Source organism: Rhagoletis pomonella, unplaced genomic scaffold (genome assembly GCF_013731165.1).
Source record: "Rhagoletis pomonella isolate Grant_MI unplaced genomic scaffold, Rhpom_1.0 Rhpom_scaffold_00006, whole genome shotgun sequence".
Taxonomy (NCBI): Eukaryota; Metazoa; Arthropoda; class Insecta; order Diptera; family Tephritidae; genus Rhagoletis; species Rhagoletis pomonella.
The window spans coordinates 61,832,633-61,845,550 of NW_023458560.1; the positions used below are offsets into that span (position 1 = coordinate 61,832,633).

A 12,918-nucleotide genomic window follows, 5' to 3' on the forward strand; every position below is an offset into this window, starting at 1 on the left:
GGAAACGCTGCAACTCCATCGCACTTTTTATGCCTTAAAAATTTACTTCTCAAAAAACCAAAAGATATATTTTAATTTATTTGCATAAATCTGAAAATAAAAAAAACTGTAGTTTGTACTAGGAAGCAATTTAGAAAACTAAAATACTGTCTAAAAAACTGTAATTTACAGGTAAAACTGTGAATATGGCAACATTATACATTAACCATCTCAGCACTTCTTTGTTAATTGTTTGCTTTTGCTGCAAAATTTTCATTTAACGCTAGTCTGTGTATTCTTATATGTACATACATATTTTCAAATAATTTCCTTAATATTTATATTCCACATAATATGTGTGTCTTTTATTATTTGTTTATTTTTTTATTACAACAAATGCAATATCAACATTAATTTCGTACTAAATAACTAAATTTTATTTCGTTGAGGTAATTTGTATCCGAAATGTACATACATATAAAAAATTTTGTATAAAAACGATATAATCCTTTAGACACCTTCCACCATTTTACCATGCAGTTCCATAAGACCCTGTAGGAAAGAAAATTAAAAGGTTTAGTTACCGAGTTTTTTATATCACAAATCTTATTAAATAAACAAACCAACAAAAATTAATGGCTTAATTTCTATTTGCGAAATGTTGTATCTTTCGACTAACCCTATCTATTAAAATCTATTTCGACTGCTTGAAGCGCAAGATGTGAGCTCAATTCAATAGGACAGTGCTTCCCAAATCTTTTCCAACTGGCGATTCACTTAGGTTGTTTTACTCCCCATCCCATAAAACGAAACTTTTTCAATTAGCTTACTATAACGCCTGATTTCTATTGATATTTCCTATCTAAAAAAGCTATCTAAATCCAAAATCAGTTGAAAATTGAGGAAGTTGCAGAAATAATATTGGTCAAACAAATTGATACAGTTTGGATATGATTGCACCATGCAACAAAAATCAAAAAATTTCAAAACACGCTGATGTATTTAGATACCAAATGCCCAGGGTGGTCTAGGAAGGGATCTTTGGCGCCACTGTCTGAAAATTCAGCCTCCACAACGGAACGTCCGATAACAATTTGAGGCTGATCGCCTTCGCCGGGATCCGAAACATGGTTTTATGCTCCAGCATAAAAATATCCATCAGGCTTACTTGACTGTCTCCAGATCGAAAAACGAGAAACCAAATCGATCATGTTTGTAACTACGCTAAAATCTTTTTAAGGTGATAGAAAATATATATGCAATTATTTACGCATGAATCCCTTAACATTACGACGCTTACCGCATCTTGTGAATACCCTAATATTTATTCAGGAAAAATACAAACTTCAAAACTGTTATCTCAATCATCATTTTCAGCATTTGTGGTTTTAAATTATGTGATGTGGTAATAGAATTTCAATACTTCACCTTCAGTATAAGTCATTAACTTCTTGATGTCCACAATTTTTTCATTAATCGGAAGAGGTTCTTTATATGATGTACTTTGGAACGATTTTCCGTCATCTCTTGTCAAAATTGGTTTGGAGACAAACCGGGTTCGACGTTGTGCCATTTTCACTGTCATTTTTCGTTCTGTCTCCAAGCCGAATTTGACAAGGGATGACGGAAAACACCAACAACGAAAATTAGAATTCTTTATAAGCCTTAATATTGGGTAGAGTTTTCATATCCCCTGAGCAACTTAAAGGTATGGGAGTGCAAACCATCATATCCCGGATGTGAGCTTTCACCCAGGAACTGCCTATAGTTTGACGCAAAAAACTTTTCTTCCTTGGAACTAAAGTCTTATATTTTTCTGGGGTATAAATTCGATCATTTTTACTGAAATTGCGTTTTACACAGCTAAAATCGGACTATTGTGTATCACGACTAAGCTTTGTAAAAAGGTACACAATTTCTATTCGAGATAGAGAGCTTTAGTCAGGGGGGCTCCCGAAGAAAACACACATCAGATCCTAAACGAGACGGGTTATTATGGAACCCTCAGAAGTTGTATAAATGCGGAAGAGCCAAATTCCTTGAGACGCCAATTATGCGAACGTCCCGCACTCTCTGAGAAATGCATAATCAACTTCAATTACATGTAACATGTATGTACATACAATAAGCCTTAAATCTATTATCGAATACTTAAATCGCTTATAAAGTTTACTAAATGTGTATGGTTTTGAAAATACGTACACTTCAAAATTAAGCAAAATTTAACAATTTAATTTTCGCTTGTCTCAGCTTCATCTCCAATCATTTTTTCGTGTACATCTCTGAGGATGCCCTGGTATTTTACGGAAATAAAAACAAAGATACGAGAAAATTTTTAAAACATTTTTCAAACAAATTTGGAATAAGAAACCATTAAAACAAGCTATTAGATATTATTTAAATATTACTTAAAACCGCACATTTTACTCAAAAGCATTTAGTATTTTTATTGCGACTAAATTACTACCAAATGAAATTAAAAAAAAAATTGTTTTCTTTAAAAAAACATGCTTGAACATCTTACATATTAAGTACCAGACACCAAGTGTTTTAAAAAAATTTGCCATCACCAAACTATTTGTCCCATTTTAAGCTCTTTCAAATAGGAGGAGGTAGTGTACTTTTCGACACATATCAAACTAAGAGCTAAAGATGCGTGAGATCAGTGCGGATGAGTCATTCTATAATAACACCAGTATATACATATGTACATAGTATTTACAAGTGTATAAAATATTTCATAAATCAAGCAAATTATTAAACACAAAATATACGAAATAAAAACTTTTAAATTTTCCCCTTACCTTAAAATATTTCACCGTCTTCACACGCAACTCCAAAGTGGCATCTTCATCGCAAAGCATCAGCGTATTGGGATGCTGCTGGAATGCGCTTACAGTCCACATATGATTAACACCCTCCTCAATAGCTTTGTACAAGGCGAACGCTTTGTGTGCGCCTGTGATCAAAATCATCACCTCCTTGGCATCCATCACTGTGCCGACGCCCACAGTCAATGCCTGCTTGGGCACTTTGCTCATATCATTGTCAAAGAAGCGTGCATTCGCCTCTAATGTATCTTGTGCCAATGTTTTCACACGCGTACGTGAGACCAACGAACTGCCCGGTTCATTGAAGGCGATATGACCGTCGGGTCCAATGCCGCCAATGAAAAGTTCAACACCACCCGCTTCCTTGATCATCGCCTCGAATTGTTGGCATTCGGCTAGAAGATCCTTGGCGTTACCATCCAAAATATGCACATTCTTCGGATCGATATTGATGTGTTTGAAGAAGTGATGCCACATGAAGTAGTGATAGCTTTCAGGATGATCGCGGGGTATGCCTTCAAGAATGAATGTGGATATATGTAATTAGGTGCACCACTATCAAGGTTATTTCAGCTGAAACATACGTACCCACATATTCATCCATGTTGAAAGTCTTCACATACTCGAAAGACACCTTACCGGCTTTGTAATATTCAATGAGTTTCTTGTACATTCCAAGTGGTGTGCTGCCGGTGGGTAAACCCAAAACAAAGTATCTATGAGAAAAAAAATAAAAAAAGGACGAAATTGTTATGAATAGTTCAAATAACTACGCTGGTTCATTCCAATCCAAAAGGAAACTGCTCTCGATAAAATTAAACATTTTAAGAGTAAAAATTTAGCTTTTGAAATAATTTGCGAAATTATTTCGAAATAAAATGTTACAAAAGCTTAAAAAAAAATAAAAATGTTTATGTTGAAGTACCTTATTCGATATTTCTAAGCAATCAATATTGGTTTTTAATTACCTAAATTTACAAGAAATACTCACTTGTTTGGTCCGGGTTTAAAATCATTTATACGTTTCATCACATATTTGGCAGCCCAAACTCCCACTGAGTCCGCTGTGTCTAAGATCACTAATTTCATCTTAATTTACTAAAAAGAAGGAAAAAACTCATTAATAGGATATTCAAAGCTTCCGGCTTCAATTATGCGGGTAAATTTACTTGTATTTTGTATGCAATATTTTTTTGACCAAGAAGGTGCTTCAAAAAAGCGGGGAAATCAATTAACCGGGGGTCAATTAAGCGGGGAATACTGTACTTCTTTATTATTATTTTCTAATTTTTGAATAAAATTTGAGTTAATAAAGTATGGATTGTTCAGGCGAATTCATACAAGATGGCGTTACCAGAGCAGCAGATTTCAAGGCGAATTGTGCAGATTGTCAAAATGATGTATGTATTTGTTGTACATTTTTTGTGTTCTTATTGTCAACGTGCGAATAATTTGTTAGTGTAGTTATTTAGTTATTGCGCTTCCGCTACCACCTTGTATGAATTCGCTTTGGCGTTGTTTTTAAATTGAATCAGTGGCTATATTAATTTATTTTTATTACATTTATATCTGTAAATTAATTTTAGAATAGTTGTAGTAACCTTTATTTGAACACTACTGTATGTATTATTATAAGCTATCAAACTGCAATGAGAAGTAAAACAATGCGCTAAAATAAATAGGCAGCTACAAGTGGTTGGAGAATTGTTCAAGCTTTGAGAGATAAGCAAAGAAAAACACATGCGTAACTTATGCATAAATACATACATATATGTATATAGGCATGTATGTAAATGCATTATCTCCTACGTAAACAAAAAATATACATCCATAGATATTTTACACACATTACACATTGGCAGGGCTGCCAACCATCCTTAGCTATGAGCTACCATATTGGGTATAAAAAAGTGCCAAATACAGATGGTTGTGGGTATTTCCAAACTGGCGTTACGTGACGCTCGTATGACAAAATGTAAAAAAAAAAGAATTGAAGATGTCTAAATTTTAAAAGGCTTTTCTAGATGTTTAAGGTTAAGGTTTCCAAGTTTTGAAATGTAGAACTCTTTTCTGCATCACGTTCAATCAGCGAAATTATCTGAGGTGACGTTACCTGGCGTTACGTTACTAAAAATTCCATTGAAAAAGTTTTGTTAATATTTTTCTTGAAAGAATTTTTAACGGGAAGAAAACATGCATTTTATGTGCCGATCGTACTTTGTATTTTGACATCAGCGCCACCAGCGGTTTCATTTTTTGCAAATCTATGTCCTACTACAGTTCAACTAAATATGCCAAATGTGAAACAAATCAGAGCAGAAATACGGTTTTTCAAAATATCTCGATCCTGGCGCCACCTAACGAGACCATTTTTGGCAAAAATGTTTCTGCTTACATAACCAGTATATATTATAAAAAGCAGCCAAATCGCCGTATAAATAAGTCAGATATAGGACTTTTAATTTTTTTACGCGGTGGACTTTTCGCTAGATTTGCCCATATAGAAAAATAAAAGTGTCAAATAAGGTGCCATTCTCATTTAATCAAAAGAGGATTATTTCTTTCTTTCCCATTTAACAGTGGAAATAGCAAATACAAAATAACAATTGTAATAGCTCAATCAGCCACCGACGTAAAACCGTGCGGCATGAGCCAAGTTGGCAGGTCTGATTACAAGTAGATGCACAATAATACAATATGCATGTGTGTATTTATGTATGCGCATACATATGTATATAATATTAATACCTCTTCAATACTCATAGACAATGCTGCAACGCGACTATGAATTTTAATTAAAATAAGTTAAGAGCTTCTGTTCTGCTATCAATAAAGTTATTGCTTATCACATAAAAAATACTTAAGAAAAATTTAAAATCCGTATGTACCCTATATGCATAACATCATACACGCATACAACTGTGGTCAAAATAATAACATCAAAATTCAAAATAATATTGTTTGCAAAACAAAATTTTTTTTTTTAATAATTTTCATTTAAAATATAGTTCGAGACATATGACAGAAACCACATAAGTGCACAAAAATTAATCAAATTTCGTCAAAATTTTCAAATTTGTATCTAAAATTCTTAGAAAATTTTCTAGTATGCAATTTTTCATTTTTGTATAATAGAGTGCAAGTTTAAAGTCGTTAAAAATTATCCTTGATTTTTATTTTTTTTTTGCCGAGGGTGTTTGGCATTTTCTTCCATTTAACGCATCAACAAAATTAATTTTTATATGAAAGAAAATGTTTAATATCCTCGGCAAAAAAAAAAATCTAGAAAATCAACGGTAATATTTAGCGACTTGGAACTTACACCTTATTACTCTTAAATTGAATGAATTGTTCTGCGCAAAAATACTGTGGTCAGCGCAGCCCGAGTTGGACTGATGAGGGTTATATCAAACTATAATTTAAACGAAAATTATTAAAAATAAATAAATAAACATAAGTTGCAAGCAACACCAGGTTTGTTTATTAACAGATTAATATCACAAACTATCACTAATTTCTGCTGAAAAGCGTTTCTTAACAAAAAAAAAAACTAGCCGAAACTAGCAGCTCTCTCTCGTTCTTACGCTATTATTTTTTTGGCTCTCCAGGCGCTCTATTCTGTAACTGTGAGAAAATGTAGTGTACACCGAGTGCAAAACTCAATCAAAAACTCACCGATTAAAATTCAGTGAGTTTTTCGGAAGAGAAGTGTACACAATTTTGACAGTTAAAACTCATTCTCACACATGCTGAATCGCGAAATGAGGAAGTGTACACAATTTTGACAGCTAAAACTCATTCTCACTCTTCCTGAATCACAAAATGAAGAGGGCACACAATTTTCAGTGTACACTTGAAAACTCACAGTTACAGAATAGAGCCCCTGCTAATTTATGCTAGTAAAATTCTTACAGCTGCTAGTCAAAATGAATAAACGAAAATTCGCGCCAAATATTTTCAATAGTCAAATACACCGATCAGCTGTTTACTTGCTAGTTTTGCATTGCTTTACTATTTCTTTATTTCGCTCTCCGTGAGCGTAATTCCCCCAATTTTCCCACTCTTCTTATTCCTGATAATTATCTGCTAGAAAAGAAAAGAAACAAAGCCACTGTCCTGCATTTCGATTCAATTATTTTGACCGCAACTGTATGTATGTACATGGGAGTACATACATACATATATATGTATATAGGTATTTAAATATGTACGTCATAAAAAAATTTTGCAAGCACATTCAGAGCACACAGTCCCAAGGTAATTGACCTTTTTCGCTATGGAATGTCACAGGCAAAGTGGATAGCCAACGGCTCTTAGAGAATAAGCTGCTCAAAGCTGCTAATATTATTATCACTTTTTATACAAATGCTCCTACATATATGTACATATGTATGTATTTACACATATTCACATAAACGAACGACGACTACCTTTTATATTACTTTAAAAATGGTGTATACGGCAGTACGAGTTTCTATCAAAACTCTGATAATTTTGTTTAGATTTCTTGGTTTGCAAAAGCACCAAACTTAAAGAATTTGCAATCACTAAAGCCACAAACCGATTTCACAAACAGATTGTTGAAAAAAAGTACCATAAAATATTTATGTATATGTAGTATATTTTATTTTTGACCGGCCGCACTCTTTATTTCAGTTGTGCTCAGCGTGAGCACAAAATATATTCTGAAAGTCAATTTGTGTAGAATTGTTGCTCAGCAAGCTATCAACTATGCATAAGTATTTACGCCGGTACTACCACCACGGTAGTGTACTACTACCACAACGCATTCTGGATTGCCCATTAAGGTTGTCGGCTGAGTTTAGATTTTAATATAGAATTTTTCGTTTCATGAAAAGCTTCGATATCTCCTTTATATTTACTTCGCATAGATTACACTCCCGGTCTGCGGTGTATGTTATACGTAACAGTCCGATTGGGCAACAGTTGGATTGACTTCGTTTCGAATATATGAAGAGACACTTGGCCATTATGGCTTATTTTTCTGTTATTTCTGTTTATAAATAATAAAAAAAAATGCTTCGGAATTCTAAGTCTCTGTTTTTATTATTTTATTAAGTTAAGAACAATAAAATACATTGCGATATAATAATTTTTATTCAGGTAAAAAAAAAAATTTATAGAATAGTTCTACTGGAATAATCCAAATACTTTGTTAGCGAAAGTTTGATAATTTTGGTGAGCTTTAAGTGACTGCAATTAGGGTGGCACGTTACTGTGATAACAACTGAGATCTGGTGGGTAAGTACCAGAACGCGCTACTTAAGGTCAATGAACTTTTGAACAGGACAATTTTTTTCTCGAGACAAAAACATCCATATGTATATTACTTTAAGATCCAACCGTAAATGCTGAAGATATGACGACAAATAGCAAATAACATAACAATTGCTTTCGAATCGAAACACTTCCTTAGCAAAAGTTTAATGATTTGTAACGAGCTTTAATTTACTGGCATTAGGGCGGTACGAACTGAGATCTGGTGAGTAAGTACGCGGACGGAGTCAATGAACTTGGGAACAAACAAGTAATTTTTAAGCAAAAAAAAAAACTGACTTCAATTCTCATATAAAAATTTAAGAGTATCGTTAATTTCTTCATGATCCAATAATCGGATTAAAACCAAATTAATATGGGACCACCTGTTAGGTAACACCTTTCCTATAACAAAAAAAAAAAACAATTATTGAAATCGGTTAACGTGGTCCAAAGTTACCTTGGGCAATCTTTGGGGCAATCTCCATGTTTTGCCTATATATTTTTTTGGCTGCATAGCGTTGCGCTAAGATGCAGCTTATCTCTTTCGGCAATTCAGCTTCCTAAATATGGATGGGCGGCGATCGACCACCTAGAAAAACGTTGTTCTTATAGGTGCTAAGACCCATTCTGACAGCATCGCTATTTAGTTTGCTGAGTGCCGCTTTATATCGTGATTCGTTGAACGCCTCAATGTCTGTTGTCCAGTCGACCAGTTGCAATTCAGCGAGTTGGTGGGGGCTGATTGTTTCGAAATAGAGCATTTTTGGGGTAGATCCCACGGTGACATACGTACCATGAGGAACTGATTCTATAATAGCGTGTTGTGTTCTTTATCCGCCAGCATTCGGGTTTCTTTATTAAGGAGGTGATGATCGGGCAATATAAGATGACAGCCTGTAGCCTTCCGCTGAGTTGCGTTCTGGCGAGTTGGCAAATTTCTCCACTACGAAACGCTCTTTATCGGCTTCCCAAATACTGCCGGCTGTCTGTTAGAAAACTTTGCTCCTGGCACATAGTTTTTTACAAATGTGGAATTTATGCGCTGAGAAGAAAGGGTTACCGCACGTGAATCCCAGAACCTTAGACTGTTTGCCCGTCGGTATTTTGACGACATAGCTGCGCACGTCAAGTTCCATCCTAATTTCCTTGATCCATGTTGTGGAGAGTTTGGTGATGGTTTTTGTGGCAGAGACATCGAAGTTCTTGGCAATGCAGATGTTTCAAAGATCGGTGAGACATCCAGTGATTTTACCGCAAGGATGTCGCTGTTTGGTAACGTGGCTATAATCGTGCAATCGTCTACATAGCTAGGACTTGGCATTACCTAATTCAACGCACGATGAACGTTCCCATAGATAGCTGATTATCTACCGATCCGTCCGAACTAGAAGCGACGAATCCTATCAGCCCAATTTTTTCGTCGGGAATTTGTTTTTCCAATAATTAACTCCCAGGGAGTGGCATTTTCTCCTAATTTAGGAGGGGGAAATTCGAACTTCGAAAGAGCTGTTTAGACACTTTTTTGACAGCTCAACTCAGCCATTTAAAATAAAAAATCTTCAGGGAATGGACTCTATCTGAGTCTAACGCCTTATATCAAACTAACAAAAACCCCGATACACAGAACCACTTTTAACTTGAAAAAAAACACAATTTTAAGATTTTTTTTTAATTTTTATTGAAAACTTTTCACGAACACAGGGAGAACAGCAAATTATTTCTTTAAAAAAATTATATGTGTATAATAAATCTGTCATTGCAAATACAAATTGTATGCATTTCCGAAAAGTGTAGTGAATGGTCATAAAGACAAATAATTTGATTTAATTTTTGAATATACTATAATTAAATTAATTTTAAAACATACACGTAATAATTAGATATACGTAATTTATTTAAATTGTTTGAAAATTGTCAAAAGCGCGTAAAACTTTCGAAAAGAAAGCGCAAACCGTTTTCTTCACTTTTTATTTTTAGGAGGATCACTTTTTTGTACTTTTTGGGAAATTCGTATTTGGTCGGAAATAGAAATAAAATTAAATAAAACACTCAAGAGTAAAATAGCGACAATTAGGTGTGTACAACAATTTTGAAAATAAAATTTCTTCAAACATATTGAGCTCCATTTGCTACATTTTTTTAGGATTTTAAAACTAGAAGTAAGTAAAGTTTGTTTAAAAGTAAGATTTTAGGACGATACTTTGTTAATTTCGTTGTACAAACGTTGAATGTTTGCTTTCATATGTTCATGTTTCATAGGTTCAATTAGAATAGACCGCCGAAATGCGCCAAAAAATATTCCTTTTGAAGCAAATCAATGATGGCTAATATGCATAGCGAAGTGTATAGGGAGCCGCAGAGCTTCCAGCCACACATAGCAGGCATCATTAATTAATAAAATTTTTTAAACCGCTACATTCTTTCGTTCTACTTCAGCCTAAACTTGATTTCCAAATGTACGCAATCTAGGGTTAGAAAAGTAGTTTAAGCTTTCTGCCCATTTCAACTATTGTATTTTGTTTCAAGAAAAATACACTGCTTGCTGCAAATGTTTCCGAGTCTTTTTTTCTTGTCTACTTTTTATTTGTACCTCAAAGCTTTAAACTACCAGAAACTGGAACCATAAATTTGTACATTTTCAATGCAAGAAAAAAAATAAATGTATGTATGTATACTGTTAGTTATGGCAGAAAAGCTCAATTGCTTTCCTTGTACTTTTTTATAATTAATTGTATGATTCATTACAAACTGCGACGACCGTTAATACATTTTTGTTTTCTTTCAAATTTTGTTTTCTTATTACTCAACATGTGTTTTATTACTCTTTCGCTTAAGTGGTAGGATTCTGCTTTTAATTTATAAGAGTAGAGCATAACTAGATGAATACTACAGCAGCTATTTAAATGTCATTTTAATAAAATGAAATATGAGTTATTTTTCGCGCTATTATAATTAAAAACTATTTTATAGTTAACTGACCCATTATGTAAGAAAAAACGGGATAGCAAGTATTTCAGAAACTGCACATATATTAAATAAATTCCAAATGTGTGGCAAGTAGTGAAAAAATTATAGCAGCAGCTGGAAAAACATACGATGCGATTTGTACAGTTTTGCAGTATGTATGTATGAAGCGCGAATTTGGTTATGCTATGTAATATTGCATGTACTAGGTTGACTTGTTGGGTGATATGATAATGGATGAGTGTTATTGTGTTTATCAATTTACGTTTCTTGGTATGCGCTATTTTGCAGCATTGCTTAAGACATTTTTTTGCTTTCCAATTTACGATATTACAATTAAAAAATATGAAAATTACAGTAATCTTTTGTAGTAATTTTACATTTACAGCCGGTTTCACCAGCAATTTAAATTGAAAATGATTTTTTATTTTGTCAATTTCCATAGAAATTTCAAAAAATGAAAATCATTTTTCACTTAAATTGCTTTCGTGAAATTGGCTGTTAGTGTTAATTTTTTTTTTCCTTTTGAACTACACATTTACATGAGACGACACTTTTCATCTCCCTGCTGTGGATCACCTTGTTGGTGGTAAAGTTCCTCATGGCCAACACCGTCCACCGACGAGATGCCTAAACGGCCGCCATAGGCGCGATGACGTGAAGAATGCGTTACGATTGTGCGTTTTAGACGTTCTGAGCCAGCTACTTCTTCGCCGTCACCATTGAACAGTGATGTCTTCATGTTATCGCCAACAAACCATTTTTGTGTTTTCATTACTATATTAGTTGGTGGCTCGTGTGTCGCGCCAGCATCGGAAGACCATACAGTTACCACAGCGCCGGCATCAATTTTGACCGTGCGATGGAACTTGAATGAGGTCTCATTGCTGCCAGCGGTACGAATTAATTGCCAACCGCCGATTTGTAGCTCCTTGTTGCCTTTGTTATGCAATTTTACGAATTTTCCCTCCGGATCAACATCAGAAATTTCAATATCGCCCTTTGCACTGCCAGTTACAAAGTACTCAGATTGACTGAGGTCCTCTGATTCATCGATGACTGTGCGTTTTCGTTTAAGCGGCACTGTAGAAGCGCCACGTGATGGTGTTTTGCGTATTGGCGTGGCGCGTGTGCCACGTAAACTTTGACTGAAGGAACCGGAAGCGGTAGATGTATGTGGTGTGATGTTCAACCGCGATTCCTCACCGCACAACAACTTGTCATAGGCGGCAATTTCCAAGTCCAATGAGACCTACAAGAATATCACGTTAAAATATGTGGACTATTAAACTAAATCGTCCGCTTCTTACCTTGATGTCCATCAAATCTTGATACTCCTGTAATTGTAGTGCCATCTCGTCCCGTAAACGCTGCAATTCTGCATCCAAATTGGCAATATCCGCATTATAGCGTGCACGTTCACGGTCCAACAACTGTTCCAGCTCTCGTATGCGTGCAGTCAGTGCATTGTTTGTCGACTCCAATTCGCCAATGCGTGAATTGAGCGCATCAATGCGAGTGCGCGTAGAACGTAACTCTTCTATAGCACTCGAAGCAGCACTTGAATTGCGATTTGCTGCCGATTGCAAGTTTTTAATCTTTTGTTCATACAGTAGTTCGATCTCGTCGCGATTGGCACGCATTTGACCCTCATATTGGTCGCGCAATTCTTGCAGAGATTGCTGTAATTTGGCCTCGTATTGTTCGGTCAAACGGCCATCTATTTCACTAATTTCTACTTGACGGCGTGAGCGTGTTTCATTCATTTCCTGTATGTGGATTTGATCTTTGAATGTCAATTCTTCGCGTAAACTTTGTATGTTATTCTCCAAATCAACGCGAGCCAGAGTTTCATCCTCCAGTA

The 12,918-nt window shown here is 34.8% G+C and overlaps 2 protein-coding genes across 5 annotated transcripts; both read right to left on the bottom strand.

The window, feature by feature from the left end:
* Positions 1 to 310: 310 nt before the first annotated feature.
* Positions 311 to 7,500, bottom strand: LOC118741061 (glucosamine-6-phosphate isomerase). 4 transcript variants are annotated; one of them, XM_036472869.1, is made up of 6 exons: positions 7,253 to 7,495; positions 3,802 to 3,908; positions 3,399 to 3,526; positions 2,784 to 3,325; positions 2,182 to 2,272; positions 311 to 531 (listed from the first exon to the last, which is right to left on the bottom strand). In XM_036472869.1, exons 2-5 carry the CDS (start codon positions 3,897 to 3,899, stop codon positions 2,210 to 2,212), a joined length of 831 nt encoding a protein of 276 aa, XP_036328762.1. In that variant the 5' UTR covers positions 3,900 to 3,908; positions 7,253 to 7,495; the 3' UTR covers positions 311 to 531; positions 2,182 to 2,209. The 4 variants fall into 4 exon arrangements, with proteins under 4 accessions (XP_036328762.1, XP_036328763.1, XP_036328764.1 ...); XM_036472870.1 differs by having other exon boundaries at positions 7,405 to 7,488; XM_036472871.1 differs by lacking the exon at positions 7,253 to 7,495 and adding an exon at positions 4,412 to 4,436.
* A 4,065-nt stretch (positions 7,501 to 11,565) lies between these two features.
* Positions 11,566 to 12,912, bottom strand: LOC118741062 (lamin Dm0-like). Its single transcript, XM_036472873.1, has 2 exons — positions 12,365 to 12,912; positions 11,566 to 12,306 (listed from the first exon to the last, which is right to left on the bottom strand). Exons 1-2 carry the CDS (start codon positions 12,818 to 12,820, stop codon positions 11,593 to 11,595), a joined length of 1,170 nt encoding a protein of 389 aa, XP_036328766.1. The 5' UTR covers positions 12,821 to 12,912; the 3' UTR covers positions 11,566 to 11,592.
* Positions 12,913 to 12,918: the final 6 nt, after the last annotated feature.

Bases quoted from the DNA above. Each gene is read 5' to 3' on its own strand.
- LOC118741061 (XM_036472869.1), bottom strand. From the start codon at position 3,899: ATGAAATTAGTGATCTTAGACACAGCGGACTCAGTGGGAGTTTGGGCT. The intron at 3,527-3,801 runs GTGAGTATTTCT...TTTTTCTCATAG, and splicing joins TTTAAACCCGGACCAAACAA to ATACTTTGTTTTGGGTTTAC. The intron at 2,273-2,783 runs GTAAGGGGAAAA...GTAAAATACCAG, and splicing joins AGACGGTGAAATATTTTAAG to GGCATCCTCAGAGATGTACA.
- LOC118741062 (XM_036472873.1), bottom strand. From the start codon at position 12,820: ATGAATGAAACACGCTCACGCCGTCAAGTAGAAATTAGTGAAATAGAT. The intron at 12,307-12,364 runs GTAAGAAGCGGA...ATATTCTTGTAG, and splicing joins AAGATTTGATGGACATCAAG to GTCTCATTGGACTTGGAAAT.